This window comes from Nycticebus coucang, chromosome 12 (genome assembly GCF_027406575.1).
Source record: "Nycticebus coucang isolate mNycCou1 chromosome 12, mNycCou1.pri, whole genome shotgun sequence".
Taxonomy (NCBI): Eukaryota; Metazoa; Chordata; class Mammalia; order Primates; family Lorisidae; genus Nycticebus; species Nycticebus coucang.
The window spans coordinates 73594068-73610349 of record NC_069791.1 but is presented as its reverse complement, the minus strand read 5'-3'; the positions used below and the strand labels follow the sequence as shown (position 1 = coordinate 73610349).

Here is a 16282-nt window from a genome sequence, read left to right as displayed (position 1 = left end):
GTATTTTAAGAGAACTTACTCCCCAGGTTTCTCCCTTTCTCCTTTCAGGAGCTTGTAAGTAGAGCTGAAAATACTAGCCCTCTAATCACTTTATATTTCTGTTGACCAGTCTCCAATCCTGAGGCTGTCTTAGGTCTCCACTCTGAGTCATCTCAATAAACTCCAGTGTGATCCTGAAGGATTCTTTTGAATAACAAAAGACACTCCTATCTGGAAATTCCCAGAGTTTTAGAGGACCAAGACAAAATATATTTCTTATTATACCATATGTACCACATTTTATTTATTAATTCATCAGCTCATGCCCCCCAGTCTTTATCCCCGGCCGGAGTGCAGTGGCATCATTGGCTTACTACAATCTCAAACTCTAGGGCTGAAGCAATCCTCTTGGCTCAGCCTCCCAAATAGTGGACTAGGCCTGCGCCACCATGCCTGGCTCATTTGTCTGGGGGAATTTTTTTTTAGTAGAGATGGTCTTGCTATGTTGCCCAGGCTGATCTCAAATTCCCTGGTGTCAAGTATTCCTCCCACCTCAGCCTCCCAAAGTGCTGGAATTATAGGTGTGAGCCACCACACGTAGCCATTGTCTCTAATTTTAGACTCCCTCTCTCCCTCCCTCCTTCCTTCCTGGTAAAGGCTTGCTAAGTCTGGAAGTTTCATAGAGATGAGTAAAACCTTGAAGCCCTTGCCTTCTAGGAATTCAATTTGAATGTGAAAGACAGGCAAGGGATGGTTACAGTAGTATCACAAATACTGATGAGAAAGAGAAGTATTTAGTCTCATCTGTGAGGGATACCTAGGGCAAAATAGAGAAACCTTTCCAGAGGAGATAACATGGAAGCTGGGTTTTGTAGAATTACTAAGGATTTGGAAGGTCAATATAGAAACCTTTTCAGATAAAACTGAAACTGGCCTCTTTGTCAGTAACACCTAGTTCTTGTCAGAACATAGAATGAGTCTATGCTCCTTTCTGAAGTTCTTCAAATATTTGTACAGAGTTGTCACATTCCCCCTACGTTTCTTCCTGACACCAGGATCATTTGGGTAAGAGGGCAGAGAATGAAAATTCAGTTTAGATAAAGGTTTAATTTGTGATTTATGCTCAGAGACTTCACACATAAATCATTATCTTACTGGGATTTAGTTCTCACTTCCCTCTGCATTTCTTTTAAGTGGCTATATTACAAGTAGGTTTAGAACCTAAATGATGTCTAAGATATTAGCTGGTTAACTGGTCTCCTTTGTTAAATCTCTCTTCACTGGGCGTAATTTTTAGTCTTGTTAAATACTTCATGAGTTTTATTTTAATTCAAGTACTATACAAAAGAGGCTTTTCGGGCGGCACCTGTGGCTCAAAGGAGTAGGGTGCCGGCCCCATATGCCGGAGGTGGTGGGTTTAAACCCAACCCAAAAAACTGCAAAAAAAAAAAAAAATACAACTAACTAGTCTTTCTAGGATTCTCATTAACCTCCCTTTGAGTACTGAATCTCATAGTGAAGTAACTGCCTTTTAGCTTGTCAGATGAGACTTGTTCTTAGCTTAGTTGGAGAGGAAAATATGAGCACTTTGTAGATCCAGACACATAGTACATAAATGGAAAGCATGAAGGGGTTTCTTGGAAAATCAATTAGGTTGCCTAAAAGTAGTTCAACAATGTTCTGCATTAAAATGGCATTATGCCCTGTAGTTTCCTACCAGAGGTCAGCTTTACACAGCTTTGAAATTTTCCACTGCCCTTGCTTTGAATGTTTCCACTTAGCAAAGGCCAGGGTTTTTGCAATTGGCGCTAGGCTGCTGCATGATCTTCTATCAGTCTCTAATCTGGGCTTCAGTTTACTTATTTATAAAAATAGCTTGTCTCTTAAATCCTTTTTTTTTTGTAATAGTGGATGATTTCAGGTATTTAATGCTTATTTTGTTTTCTTGAATAGAATAAAAACTATGTATATTTGGCAAAATCTTGGGTTCTATTTGACTCTGTTTACTTTGGTTGCATTTGTCCTGACAACCTGATTACAGTTGCTCCTTGACTTAGAATGTGGCTTAACAGTACCACCACTCCTTACTCACCCCATCATGTCTTAGGGTATTTTCAACTTAGGATGGGTTTATCTGAATACTAATACTGGTTCTGGCTTTTGTACCAATTTATAAGTGAAACCATCTTTGTACCTTTTTTCCATTTGAATGATCTTTTGCAAAAGATTGAGCCTCATTTTATCACTAACATATGATAATTGCCTCTCTAGTGTTAAGTAAAGAAATTAGGGTGGCTCGGCAGGCACCGCTTATAGCTCAAGCAGCTAAGGCACCAGCCACATACACTAGAGCTGGCGGGTTCGAATCCAGCCCGGGCCCGCCAAACAACAGTGACAACTACAACCAAAAAATAGTCAGGCGTTGTGGTGGGCACCTGTAGTCTCAGCTACTTGGGAGGCTGAGGCAAGAGAATTGCTTAAGCCCAGGAGTTGGAGGTTGCTGTGAGCTGTGATGACACAGCACTCTAACCAGAGTGATAGCTTGAGGCTCTGTCTCAAAAAAAATAAAATAAAATTTAGTGGTGATTATCACATACACTGGCTTTCCCCGGGATTCTGTTATATCTGCTTTTAACTAGGGACTAACTTGAATATAAACACTGTGTGCTAGAGAATTTGTATCTTCCACCAGAATATAGTGTACCTGGACTCACCAGCACTGCAGGACCTGGGGTTTTTGCAGGAGGCTACCAGTGTTGAATGTGAAACTTTTACCTTGCAGTTGTTTGTCTATATTTAAAAACACTTGAGTATGGTAAATTATTTTATTTTGTTTTTGTTTTTTAACGTATTGGGCTGTTTGGAGTTTTGTGCAGTGAGAGGAGACCAGGATATTCTCTCAAATCTTGAGTGTCTAATGTTTTTGCTTTCACAACTAGAAGCTGATTGGGGTCTAGGCTAGTTTAGGTGGATAACTCAGTGGATACAACAGGGTCTTAATGATTATCCAGTATGTATAATACTAAGAGTGCTGGATTAGGGCTGGAGATGTGGCCCTGAATTGCTTTGAGACCTCAGGCAAACTTTCTTCCCAAGCAAACTAATAAAAATGTTACACAAATGTTCATAGCAACATTATTCTCAATATCAAAATATGGAAACAAACCAGATGTCCCTCAGCTGCTGAATGGAAAAACAAAACGTGAAATATCTATTTGGTGAAATATTGTTCAGCAACAAAATGGTTTGTGGACGGTATTGTTGCATGGTTTGTGAATGAACTTAGAAATGTGGTCAGTGAAAGCAGCCAGTCACAAAAGATCATTGTGTATGGTACCATTTAAAATATATTTTTAAAAAAGCAAAACAAAACTAAGAGTAAATAAACTTATTTCCAAGATCTCTTCAAGTTTTGGGGAAAAACTTTTAATAAGGCCAGATGAGCTATTGGGTGCTTAGTTTTTAAAATGCATAGGAAATAAGTAAAAAAGCATTATTGTATACAGATGAGACTATTTTCTTCAATGCTATGTGCACTACATTTGACATTCCACTAGAGGACAGCAAAGCCCGTGTGTAGATATTCCTTGCCAGTGCTCAATAAGCTGTCCCAGTGTTTCATTTGTTTGGCAGCAGAGTCTCACTCTGTCACCTGGGTGTGGCAGCATAGCTTATAGCAACCTCAAACTCCTGGGTTTGAGTGGTCCTCTTGCCTCAGCCTCCCAAGTAACTGGGACTAAAGGTGCCCACCGCAACACCTGGATAGTTTTTCTATTTTTAGTAGAGACAGGGTCTTGCTCTTCCTCAGGCTGGTCTTAAACGCCTAAAATTAAGCAATCCCGCCTGCCTCAGCCTCCTGGAGATCTGGGATTACAGGCATGAACCACTACACCAGACTTAAGTTTTTATTTTTAGTAGAAATGGGGTCACCCTTTTTGCTCAGGCTGGTCTCAAACTCCTAAGCTCAAGTGATCCTCCTGCCTCAGCTTCCCAGAGTGCATTTGTCTTTTTTATTGTTTGGTGTCTTTTTGTTTGAGACAAGGTCTAGTTCTGGTGCCCACACTGTAGTGCAGTGACATGATCATAGCTCAGTGTAACACTGGGTTCAAGAAATCTTTCCGCCTCAGCCTCTCATGTAGTTGGGATTGCAGGTGTGTACCACCACATCCAACTAGTCTTTAAATTTTTGTAGAGATGGAGTCTTCCTATGTTGCCTGGCCTGGTCTTGAACTTCTGGCTTCTAGCAGTCCTCCTTTCTCTCCCTCCCAAAGTACGGGATTATAAGCATGAGCCACCACACCTACTCAAGCACTCTTTAACATAACATTCTTTTTTTCCGAGACAGAGTATTATTATGTTGCCCTTGGTAGAGTGCGATGCCTGTCATAGATCACAGCAACCTCAAACTCTTGGGCTTAAGTGATTCTCTTGCCTCAGTCTCTCGAGTAGCTGGTACTACAGGTGCCTGCCACAATGCGCGGCTATTTTTTTGTTGCAGTTGTCATTGTTGTTTAGCAGGCCTGGGCTGGGTTTGAACCTGCCTGTCTCGGTGTATGTGGCCGGTGCCCTAACCGCTGAGTACAGGTGCTGAGCCTAACCTAACATTCTTAAATTTATGTTTTATTGAAAAGATTTGGGTGGTTTGGTAGGGGGTGTTGTTGGTATTTTTTAGTTTTTGAAACAGGGTGTTCCTCTGTTGCCTGGGCTAAAGTTCAGTGGCATCATCATATCTCAATTGGAGCCTTAAATTTCTGGGTTTAAGAAGTCCTTTTGGGCCCAGCACCTGTAGCTCAATGAGTAGGGTGCGCCAGCCATATACACTGGAGCTGCTGGGTTCATGCCTGGCCTTGGCCTGCTAAACAACAATGACATCTGCAACCAAAAAATAGCCAGGCGTTGTGGCTGGCACCTGTAGTTCCAGCTACTTGGGAGGCTGAGGCAAGAGAATTGCTTAAGCCCAAGAGTTGGAGGTTGCTGTGAGCTGTGATGCCACGGTACTCTACCAAGGGCAACATAGCGAGACTATGTTTCAAAAAAAAAGTCTATCTACCTTAGCTTCCTGAGTTTCTAGAACTACAGGCTTTGTCACCAGTGCCCAGCTAATTTTTCCTAGCTCCTCTCCTCTCCTCTTTTCTCTCCTCTTTTTTCTCTCCCTTTCCTCTTCTCCCTTTCTCCTCCCTCTTTTCTTCTCAAGATGGGGGTCTCTCTTGAGCTCAGACTGGTTTCAGACTCCTGCTGTCAAGTGATATTCCCATCTCAGCCTCCCAAAGTGCTAGATTTATAGGTGTGAGCCCCTGTCCCTGGTCTTTGTTATTCTTTCATTAAAAGATTCTGTAGTGCTTATGTTCAGCTCTCCGTTATATCAGGGGAGAAGACAACAAAGCAACTGTGATTGTGGACCTCAGATCTTACCTTGCAGCTCTGGAGAAGGAAGGCAGGACATTGTTCTGTTTTTCAAAGCACATGTTGAAATATCTGCTGCAGAGGTTGGAGTAAGGAACTTGTCAGTTTTTGCTTACAAGGTTGGGAGACCTTAAGCCTCAAGGCCACATGTGACCCTCTACATCCTTAAGTGTGACTCCTCGACTGAATCCAAACTTCACAGAACAAATGCCTTTATTGAAAGAATTTGTTCTGTAAAATTTGGATTTAGTCAAAAGACCACATTCAAGTATCCAAAGGCCCTCGCAAGGCCACAGGTTCCCCACTCAGCCATCTTCTCAAATATGGACTTTTTGTTTCTGTATTACTTTACCGTGATTACCTATTTTTATAGGAAAAAGACAGTCTTTGTTGTTTCTCTTCAAGCCCCCACCCCAAACTCTACACAGTAATGTGGAGCGAGGTCAGAGCTAGGTCATCTATCTTTGTCCTTTGTCAGCTCTATTAAAATATGGCCTTGCAGGATGGCTTTTTCTTTAGAGAAGAAATGATTTCAAATAGACCTCTTTGCCTAGGGAAGGGAAGTGAAATCCAGCTGTGGTATTGGATTGGTAGTGTTGTGGAGTTAATTATAGTTAGCTAGAGCTAGTAGAGTTGTAAAAGTATCCAAGCTGGTCTTTTGCTAACTTAATTTAGTTTTAATCATGACTGATTAAAGCAATGGGACTTCTACATTATTGATGATCCTAATAAAACCCGGTCTTTCAGCTGTCTGGCTGAGACCAGACATAGAAACCTAATTGTTTACATAGATAACCTAATTGTTTAAGTTACAAATGCTTTGAAAACATTGGGGGAAAAAATCACCTTTTGATTAGCAAAAGTCATACAAATGAATTAGCTTGAAATGACATTTCTGGCTCGCAGCTGTGACTCAAGCAACTAAGGTACCAGCCACATACACCAGAGCTGGCGGGTTTGAATCCAGCCCAGGCCTGCCAAACAATGACAGCTACAACTGACAATAGCTGGGTGTTGTGGCAGGTGTCTGTATTCCCAACTACTTGGGCGACTGAGGCAAGAGAATAGCTTAAGCCCAGGAGTTGGAGGTTGCTGTGAGCTGTAATGCTACGGAACTCTACCAGGGCGACAGCTTGAGGCTCTGTCTCAAAAAAAAAAAAGACATTTCTGTTTCTCCTTAGAATATATATTTTATAGGGGAGAGGGAGCATGTTTATCACTGAAATTCCTAATTGTCCCCCTCCCCCCATTCTGTGTTTTGTTTGGACTAATTTTAAATTAATTTTCTTTTTCTTTTTTTTGAGACAGAGTCTCAATTTGTTGCCTTCTGTTGAGTGCTGGCAGGTGGTATTCCCACCTGGTATTCCTATGACGCTATGGTGTCATAGCTCACAACAACCTCAAACTTTCTGGACTCAAGTGATTCTCTTGCTTCAGCCTCCTGAGTAGCTGTGACTACAGGTGCCAGCCACAGTGCCTGGCTATTTTTAGAGATGGGGTCTAGCTCTTGCTCAGGCTGGTTTTGAAATCATAAGCTCAAGCAACCCATCCACCTCAGCTTCCCAGAATGCTAGGATTACAGGGGTGAGCCACTGAGCCTGGCAATTCGCATTTACTGATGATGGGAAGAGGCAGTTTAGGTTATGCTGAGAGTAATTATCCAGCATAGTCATCTAACTTTAAAAATTTTGCTTTACTGGGCAGCGCCTGTGGCTCAAAGGAGTAGGGTGCCAGCCCCATATACCGGAGGTAGCAGGTTCAAATCCAGCCCCAGCCAAAAACTGAAAAGAAAAAAAAAATTTGCTTTAGTTTGAAGTTGGTGATAAAATCAAGAGGAATGTTGTACATTAAGTACTTAATAATTTTAAGCATTGTAGAATGCTTTTATAGATAAAATATACCATTTCTAGGCCTTGTAACTTGGGGTTTTAGCAGGAATTAGTACATAATGGATAATCTTGTTAATAAAGTTTGATTAGCTACATGAAATTGTTGCAATCTAGCCATTTACTGCACACAAATGTTTCTACTTTTAAATGATACTATATCTTTATGTAAATTTCACTAGAAGAGACCTGTCCTTAGTCATTCCTCCCTCCTTCCCTTTAATCTTTGTGTAATCTTTGGCAAGTTTTTTTAACCTGTTTGATACTTAATTTTTTTTTTCTGTAAGATAAATGGGTTACTAATGAAGTTTTAAGAGGCAACTGCCCTCAATTTTCTCTTATCTTTCCCTATTCCTGGTCTTTTCTGTGTGTCTTTGAGATCATTGTAGTGATGTTTTTGTTTGGTCTGTGTTTAGGTTGCATCTGCACTGGAAAAATGGAAGACAGCAATCCGTGAAGCTCAAACTTTTTCTAGGATGCATGTTCTACTTGGGATGCTGGATGCTTGTATCAAGTGGGATATGTCAGCAGAAAATGCTAGATGCAAAGTTTGTCGAAAGAAAGGTATATTTAGATGAAATTTGCTAATCTGAGTATATTAGAAACCAGGAATTCCATTCCCAAGATACTCATTTCTACCCTAAAAGAGTACTAATTACACAGATTTTAAGTGTGGTGGGATAGATTTTACTTTCTCCTGAAGGTCTATAAAGTTTTTGGTATTACATGCCAACAAATCAGAGCAGGCCTTTAATTCTTCAATTTAGAGTCTAAAGTAAAAGCAGTTGATCTTCTCAACCTTCGCATTTTCTACAGATAACAAAATTAGCTAATTAAAACTTTTAAATCTTGGGTGGTGCCTGTGGCTCAGTGGGTAGGGCACCAGCCCCATATACCAAGGGTGGTGGGTTCGAACCCAGCCCTAGCTAAACGGTAACAACAATAGCCGGGCGTTATGGCAGGCGCCTGTGGTCCCAGCTACTCTGGAGGCTGAGGCAAGAGAATTGCCCAAGCCCAGGAGTTGGTGGTTGCTGTGACCTGTGACGCCACAGCAGAGACTCTGTCCCTAAAAAAATAAAAAAAATAATTTGTAAATCTTCGGAGGGGCCCATAGCTCAGTCAGCAAGGGCTCCAGCCACATACACCTAGGGTGGCAGGTTCGAACCCAGTCTGGGTCTTCTAAGCAACAATGACAAACAACTGCAAACAAAAACTAGCCGGGCATTGTGGCAGGCACCTGTATTCCCAGCTACTTGGGAGGCTAAGGCAAGAGAATGGCTTAGGCCCAAGAGTTGGAAGTTGCTGTGAGTTGTGATGCCACAGCTAATGCCACGCTTTACCCAGGGTGACAGCTTGAGACTCTGTCTCAAAAAAAAAAAAAAAAAAAATTTTTTTTTTTTTTTTTTTTTTAAATCATTGTTGTCTTAGAACTTTAGTAAGATAGGTGGTTCCAAGTCTTTATATATTTTGAAGAATGGGCAGGTGTGGTTATTTTAGCACTGAGTCCTAAAGAAGTTAGGAGTGCTAAATGCTGAGATTTCTCAAATTTTGTGCACACAAAAAGAACTTCATGGCTAAAACATGAAGTGATTGACTTCTGGCTAATGTTATTTTATGAGTTAGGTTCGGGTTTAATTTTTAGGAATGAAAAGGTCCCTATAAAATCATTGAACTGCCATAAAACTGATACAGAATGAAGGTTAGAGAGGGGAGTTAAATATGTTAAGTTGATGCAGTGTATTTGGAAACCAAATGACTTAGGGAACTGTATGAGACATGATTTGAAGTGGGGAGGGGGGTCAGAGACAAGGAGCAAAATTTCCTATTGTCACTTGGTTTTTGCTGCCTTTCAGTAAATGCTAATTGTCCTGTCCTAGCCCTGAGTAGATTTTGGGATCTAACTTAGGAGACCTGATTTCTAAGTTATCTGTATAGTTTATTGTATTTATTTCAGAAAATAACTACATTTTTTACAAAAACTGAAGTAGGTAGAACATGTGTTCTGTGGCATTGGTTAAGGATGAGCAGCTTTCTTATAGCTCATTGACTGTTGCTGTGTTCCCAGCAATGGTACACAAGTTTTTCTCTTTGCAGGTGAGGATGACAAATTGATCTTGTGTGATGAGTGTAATAAAGCCTTCCACCTGTTTTGTCTGAGGCCGGCCCTCTATGAAGTACCAGATGGTGAGTGGCAGTGCCCAGCTTGCCAGCCTGCTACTGCCAGGCGTAACTCTCGTGGCAGGTGAGAATTTTTTCCTTTAAAAATAAGTGAACAAATAATAGCTGTTACAGTTAAGTTTCAGTTATTTAAACTGATACACTTATAAAGTGTTTTTTGGTTTTTTGTTTTGTTCTTGTTTTTTCTTTTTTTGAGACAGAATCTTCTTCGCCCTTTGTAGAGTGCTGTAGTGTCATAGCTCACAGCAACCTCAAACTCATGAGCTCAAGAGATCCTCTTGCCTCAGACTCCTGAGTTGCTGGGACTATAGGCGCCTGCCACAATGCCCAGCTAGTTTGAGAGATAGAGTCTTGCCCTTGCTTAGGCTGGCCTCAAACTCCTAAGCTTAAGCAGTTCACCTGCCTCAGCTTTGAGAATGCTAGGATTATAGGTGTGAGCCACTGTGCCTGGTCTTATTCTTAGGTGCTTTAAATTAATCTTTTGGGTACAGAACTTTATCATTTATGATACTTCAATAGGAGCTCAATGGACTTTTATCTAATTTTAGCTTAATGTTGACATTTCTAGTTTTCACTGCCAGCCACATTTTCTGTCTTCTTGACCATATCATCTCAAGTAATATCATATCTCCCTCTACCTTTTGCCTCTACATTAGCCACTTCCTATGTCTATATGATTACTTCTACAACCACCCACTGCTAAAAATCTTCAAACACTTTGCCTTCTTTACTCATACCTGTTTTCCTTCCCTATCATGATTAGAGCTTTAGTGTCAACTTGGACATGAACTTCTCCTTTCTCATTCTACATATTTATTAATTTGTCTGATACCAGTCCAGTGCCCAGATACATAATGATTCGCTCTCCTCTGCATTCTTCATGGTCCCTACTGTCGTTTGTCACTCCTGCATCTTTCACCTAGGCTTCTTCCACCATGTCCCAACTCTTCCTTAAGTCTTACCTTTTCCCTTGTTATCTGTCTAGCTATTGTGGTGATATCAGAATAATGTGTATAAGGCAAGGATCTGCTTACTTTTCAGTCTGGCCAGGCACCTTGGCTCATGCCTGTGACCCCAGCAAAGTGGGAGGATTGGTTGAGACTAGCCTGGGCAGCATAGAGACCCTGTCCCTACAAAAAAAATTTATTTTAATTAGCCATGTATGGTATGTGCCTGTAGTCCCAGCTATTCAGAAGGCTGAGGCTAGAGGATCACTTTGAGCTCAAAAATTTGAGGTTGTAGTGAGCTACTATTACACCTCTAGGCTCCAGCCTGGGCAACAGAGCAAGACCCCATCTCTTTAATAAAAATTAAAAAAAAAAAATCCTAATCTTCCTGTTGCCTATACAATAAAATTTGAATTCCCTAGGCTAACTTTCGAGACTCTTATACAATACTAGCCTAGGTTTTCATAGGCCTTGTTTGCTGCGTTTGTGTGCTTGTTACAGGTTGTATCATTCATCCTTGTCTCTTGTGCTATCTTCCCAGCTGAGAATTTTCTCTTTGCCCAAAACTCCCAATTGGGTAAATTGCCTTTGACCTTGCTAAAATTTCACTGCTGTTTGGAAAAGTCTTTATATCCTTAGCATTAATTGTTCTCCTCTGTGTTCCAGCTGAGCTTTTGAATACTTCTGAAATACTATTTTGCTCATACATCTTGTCTTTATGGTTAGTTTTATACACTACTATCTCCCATGAGATTATTAATGCCCTGAGAGTAGAAGTGGTGCTTTGTTCTTTACTTGAATCTCAATAAGGCCAAACACAGGCCCTTGTAAAGAGAAGACACCTAATATTTGTCAAGTTAATGCTGTTGCTTTCCACATTGAAATTTGAGGTTGTAAAAGGGCAGCTTATAGGCACTCTGGCTTGATCTCTCTTTTAAAAGGACAGAGCTGTTTGATCCTGACCCCACCTTAACAGTATAACTGGGTTACTTCTCACCCATTCCAGCTATACTTAAAGAGATGAGGCATGTTGCTCTGAAATGGCGGGGCTTTGGACCAGCTGTTCTGAGCTGGGATTACCATTGCTTTGATGTTACAGTCGTCTGCAAGCTGTTTCAGCTCCTGGAAGGGGGCCATCAAGGTGGAGTAACACCTGTCTGGGCTCTGTTTATCCTTCCAGTCTACCCCAGAGTTGGGGACAGTTTCAGTATCTGAAATGTTATATTATCTGGTTCTTTTTGTGAGACAAAAAGTAATAGTGTTTTGCGCTGTTTTGTGTGTGAAGGGGTAGGGTTGCATTTTGATCTTGATTTCTGTTGCCATTGGTATCTTGTCTGAACCTTTTGAGGCTTGGTAAAAGGGAGGCATGCTGTTGAAGCTTAGTTTTTCATTTTGTGAAAAACTTTCCTGGCTTAGATTCAGATTCCATTCCCTTATCATAAAATTATCTAGTATGTGAAGAAAAAAAGGTTGCTGGGATCCCTTTGGGACTTCAGCTCTTCTTAGATCACTTTGGGTTAGAACTATGTTCCCTATTTGATTTTTTTTTTTTTTCTTTCTCCTCACAGGAATTATACTGAAGAGTCTGCCTCTGAAGACAGTGAAGATGATGAAAGTGATTCAGAAGAAGAGGAGGAAGAAGAAGAGGAGGAGGAAGATTATGAAGTAGCTGGTTTGCGATGTAAGTATTCTGTTTGTCTTTGTATTTAACCTTACAATCTTCCAACATGGTTGGAAAGGCTTAGATTGGCAGTAAGTACTGTGGCTATCTTGCTGTCTTCCTTTTTCTTAATTTGTGGCTGTGTGTTTAAATGAGATGTCAAGATGCTATTGATTTTAACTTCCCTCCTGTCTGGTGGGAGGGAAGATGGCTTGATCTCATGAATATCAACCTATGACAGACTTAATTTCTGTAAGAGTTAGTTATATAGAATTCAGGTCCCAAGTATGTTTATAATAATGGTGCTGGTTCTGAAACCGTTAATATATTGGGATGATAGGTAAGGAAGATCTAGGCCTATTGCCATCTCCTGACAGTTAGTTCCTCTGGCCTTTGGCATAGTGTTACTTTCAAAGAGTTGGGAGAGGGGTTGGGTTCACTCGCTTTTGTGTTAAAGTGATTTTTCTCCTTCCTGTAGTGTGCAGGGCTCTAACTTGGCTATTGAAAAGAGGAGACTGGTTTTTCCATGGCTTAAGTGTAAGCATGATAGAATGGTTCAAATCAGTTCTCACTAAATTACAGTCAGAAAAAAAGTCATCATCATTTATGCTCACCATATTGACTCTGATTTTCTCATGTCTTGTCATTTTCATGGCTAAGGTCCTCTAGCCCAAAATATACTTTTCTTTGTATGTTAGAAAACAGAAGATAGGCGGCGCCTGTGGCTCCAGGAGTAGGGCGCCGGTCCCATATGCCGGAGATGGCGGGTTCAAACCCAGCCCCGGCCAAAAACCACACACACAAAAAAAAGAAAACAGAAGACACATCAAGATTTCAGTAAGCTTTTGAAGAGATAATATAGTTTCTAGGACCATAGACCTTCTGAATCTTTTAAAGGAGAGAGAGGATGTCTGGTATGACCAATCTCTTACTCCAGTGAAGCTGCCAAATCTTAAGGGCCTCCCTCCCATTTTCCTCCTCCATATTCTTGGGGTATGATTTTTGACACTTTAATCACTCCCATTCTCATAGGGCTCCTTTTCTTTGTTCACTAGACACAATTTTTCAGGCATCCCAGGATAAGTGAACAACTGACCCCTTAGTCTTACAATCCAGGAGACCATCCTTTGTTGGCCAGTGTCATGAACTGGGTGCACATTTGTCTGGGACCTATTCTGAATATTAGCACTGTGTTAATTCTGTTTATTTTCAAGCTAGTGATTGCTTTCTGCTTACACACTGTTGCTTTCTTTTGAAGGAATCGTTTGTTCGCTACGTTTTAAGGGCCTCTGTCTGCCAAAAGGATCTAGGAAATGTTTGCTACTTCAGTGTCCTTAGTCTCTTCCACCTTTCACACCACCAAAGATGTAGTTCCCTAGTTCAACTCAAGGGCCTACTGGCACCTGAGCATCAGCTTCTTTCCCTTTCATAATAACCTAGTTTTGAGCTAGTGACCCCCATATAGCCAACAAAGTTATCATAATTCAGAAATAGGGTATAAAGCATCATTTATTGATTCTTTGTATCACTGCCTCTCTGTACTGATAGATCTGTTATCTCCCCAATGTCCAGGATATTGGCAGGGAATGGTGGTGGAGAAGCCTTGAGGTAATCCTTATGGAGCGTCGCTCTTGGAGGAATGTTGGTTCGCTAGGCATTGAGCACCTATTGTAAACCTGAGACATAAGTAGTCTTTGTATTCCTTTTTTTTTGACAGGAAGCAGGACTTATTGGTAGGCTCAAATGAGGGGGCAGCACAGTGGAGTCCCTATAAGTGCAGGATCTACCACATGTCTAGGGGGCCAGGATTGGGGATTTATTTGACCCAGCACAGCCTTCTGGGATGAGCCACTGCTCAGCTACCATGTCTTCAAATTTATCTGCATTAAACTTGGTAAAGCCTCACTTCTTAGAGATGTGAATCTTCTGGTGGCCAGGAAACTTGAACTTGGTCCAGCACAGGGCCTTAGTCATATGTTCCTTGTTCTGTAGTTTGGTACAGATGGACATGATGACTTGGCCAATGTGAACCCTGGCTACAGTGCCTTGAGGCTTTCCAAAGGCACCATATTGGGGACAGCACAAGGTCTAACAGACGAACATGTGTCGGAAAGGAATGTCTTCAAGGTCCCTTAGAGCAACCCACATAAGCAATAGGCTGCATAGACTACCAAGGAGGCTACTGTTTGCAGCCATTGCACACCAGGTCCCCCTGAGGAAAGGAGAGTGGTTGGCTTAATTAGTTGCAGGTCTTGTTCTCTTTTTGGGGATTGTGGGCCAGCCTCATGAAAGGGCTAGTATTTATGGTTTTCGGAAATAGAAGAAGGCAGGAATAGGGCTAGCCCTAAGTAGGATTCAATGAGGAATGTTAATGGCCCTTCACTTTTCTCTGAAAAGATTATGATGGTGAGTAACTCCAGGGATTAAGAAACAGGGTCTGTTTTATAATCATATTTCATCTCATATGTAAATATATACAATCTCTCAGGCTGAAAATGTAGGCAATCCAGGCTGAACCGTTAGCAAATGGCTTCTATTCCAGAATTAATTTATAATTGATTTCTTTCAAGTGCCTCATTGCTGGAGTAACTGTATAGGATGGGGAGAAAGGATAGAAGTACTTAAGTAACTGGTCTTCTGAAAGATCTTTGGCAGTTAATGAAAAGTATCCCGTTTTCATCTGCCATTGCTTCCTTCTAGTATCCTGTTAGGTAGGGCAGGAGGTAAACAATAAGAACATCTTATAACCAAAGGAAGCCATTTCTTTCCTTGTCCAAATTTTCTCCCCATCCCTTTCCCCCATTCCAAAGATCCTGCCTTGATCTTTAGTTGCTCTGTTGTGTATGTTTTGTTTCAGTGAGACCTCGAAAAACCCTCCGGGCCAAGCAGAGTATAATCCTTCCTACAGCAAGGCCAGGCCGCCGACCCAGTAAGAAGCCACATCCTACCAGGAGATCTCGGCCAAAGGCATTACCTGTGGATGACACTGAGGTCGATGAGCTGGTAAGAATTATTTATCAGCCTCCCTCTAACCTTTCTGTTTCTTATTCCCCACCCCCTACCCCAGCATTAGGAATTCATCAGGCAACAGGTGGGAGCCTCCCCCTCTTTCCTCCTCCCTAACTTGGGAGGCTGCTGAGGCAAATGGGTAGGCTTGTAGGCAGACAGAGGCAGCAGGCTCTCCAAGAACAGCTATGTTCGGCATTCTCCCGATGTAGCTTGCAAACATTGTCTGCCTCTAATAAGGCAGCCTGTAACTTATTAAGAATTTTAAAATAGTAGCCATGTGTCTCCAGTGGGTTCAGAGGGCTGGGTCTTCATTGTGGGAATGTCAGCAATGTTGGAGCCTCACTTACTGTTGGGTTGACAGTTGTTAAGGGAGGGACATTATGTTCCTAACCCCCCCTCTTCCCCCCCCCTCCCCCCCCCCCCGTTCCTTAACCAATGTAATTTTGTTTTGGATCTCACTTGAGCTTTAAAGAACCAAAAAAGAAGCTTTTGAAAATGCACTTGTTTTGGCATGATATTGGGGTTAGGGGAGATGAGGAAGCATTAAAAGAGGCTTCTGTTAGCCTAGTGGCCTTTTCACTTAGTCATTTAGCTCCATGTGTCTGCAGTGGAGTCTAGGAAGGGAATTCGTTTCCTTGTTATTCTTCCCAGAGACACCCTACCCCCACAGAATTGGCTGCTGGTGGTCCAGATAGCCCGCCTGACTTTCTGTAGTTGCTTGTTGGTGCCCGTCCATGGCATCACTGTAATCCCAGGTCCATCTGTTCTCAGAGGGCTAGTGTCCTGTTAACAGTGGTCTTCTCCAGGCGACCTATATAGTAGGGCTGCTATTAATATAGGCAACTGCTGCCTGCCCTCTGCTGCTTTGATCACTGTCCACCAGAGAGGAGGCAGGTGGACAGATGGAAAGATGCTTGCCTCCTGGGCTGAGAGTGCTCCTCGATTTGAATGTCAGGCAACTTAACTATTTCTGCTCCAAGGAAACAGTTAACTTGCTTTATCTTTCTTTTCTTTGAGTAATATATACATTTTCTGCCTTGTTCACTCTTCTCCTCTTGTACACGTAATATTTTCTTTCTTTGGCACTAGGTACTTCAGACCAAGCGGAGCTCCCGGAGACAAAGCCTGGAGCTACAGAAATGTGAAGAGATCCTCCACAAGATTGTGAAGTACCGTTTCAGCTGGCCCTTCAGGTGAGCTCCCAAACTGGTAGTGACAGC

At 41.8% G+C, this 16282-nt stretch overlaps 1 protein-coding gene and 1 non-coding gene across 2 annotated transcripts in view; one reads left to right on the top strand and one right to left on the bottom strand.

Annotated features, from left to right (window-relative positions):
* The window catches only part of BAZ1B (bromodomain adjacent to zinc finger domain 1B), an 88966-nt gene that overhangs the window by 70321 nt on the left and 2363 nt on the right, over nucleotides 1-16282 (top strand). Inside the window, exons 14-18 of the mRNA XM_053556192.1 lie at nucleotides 7685-7832; nucleotides 9363-9510; nucleotides 11962-12074; nucleotides 14911-15056; nucleotides 16152-16255. Of these exons, the coding sequence (XP_053412167.1) occupies nucleotides 7685-7832; nucleotides 9363-9510; nucleotides 11962-12074; nucleotides 14911-15056; nucleotides 16152-16255 (659 nt within the window). The remainder of the gene's footprint in view (nucleotides 1-7684; nucleotides 7833-9362; nucleotides 9511-11961; nucleotides 12075-14910; nucleotides 15057-16151; nucleotides 16256-16282) is intronic.
* On the bottom strand, nucleotides 14168-14302 carry LOC128562965 (small nucleolar RNA SNORA70). Its single transcript, XR_008373649.1, has one exon. It is a non-coding gene; the product is annotated as a small nucleolar RNA SNORA70 (small nucleolar RNA).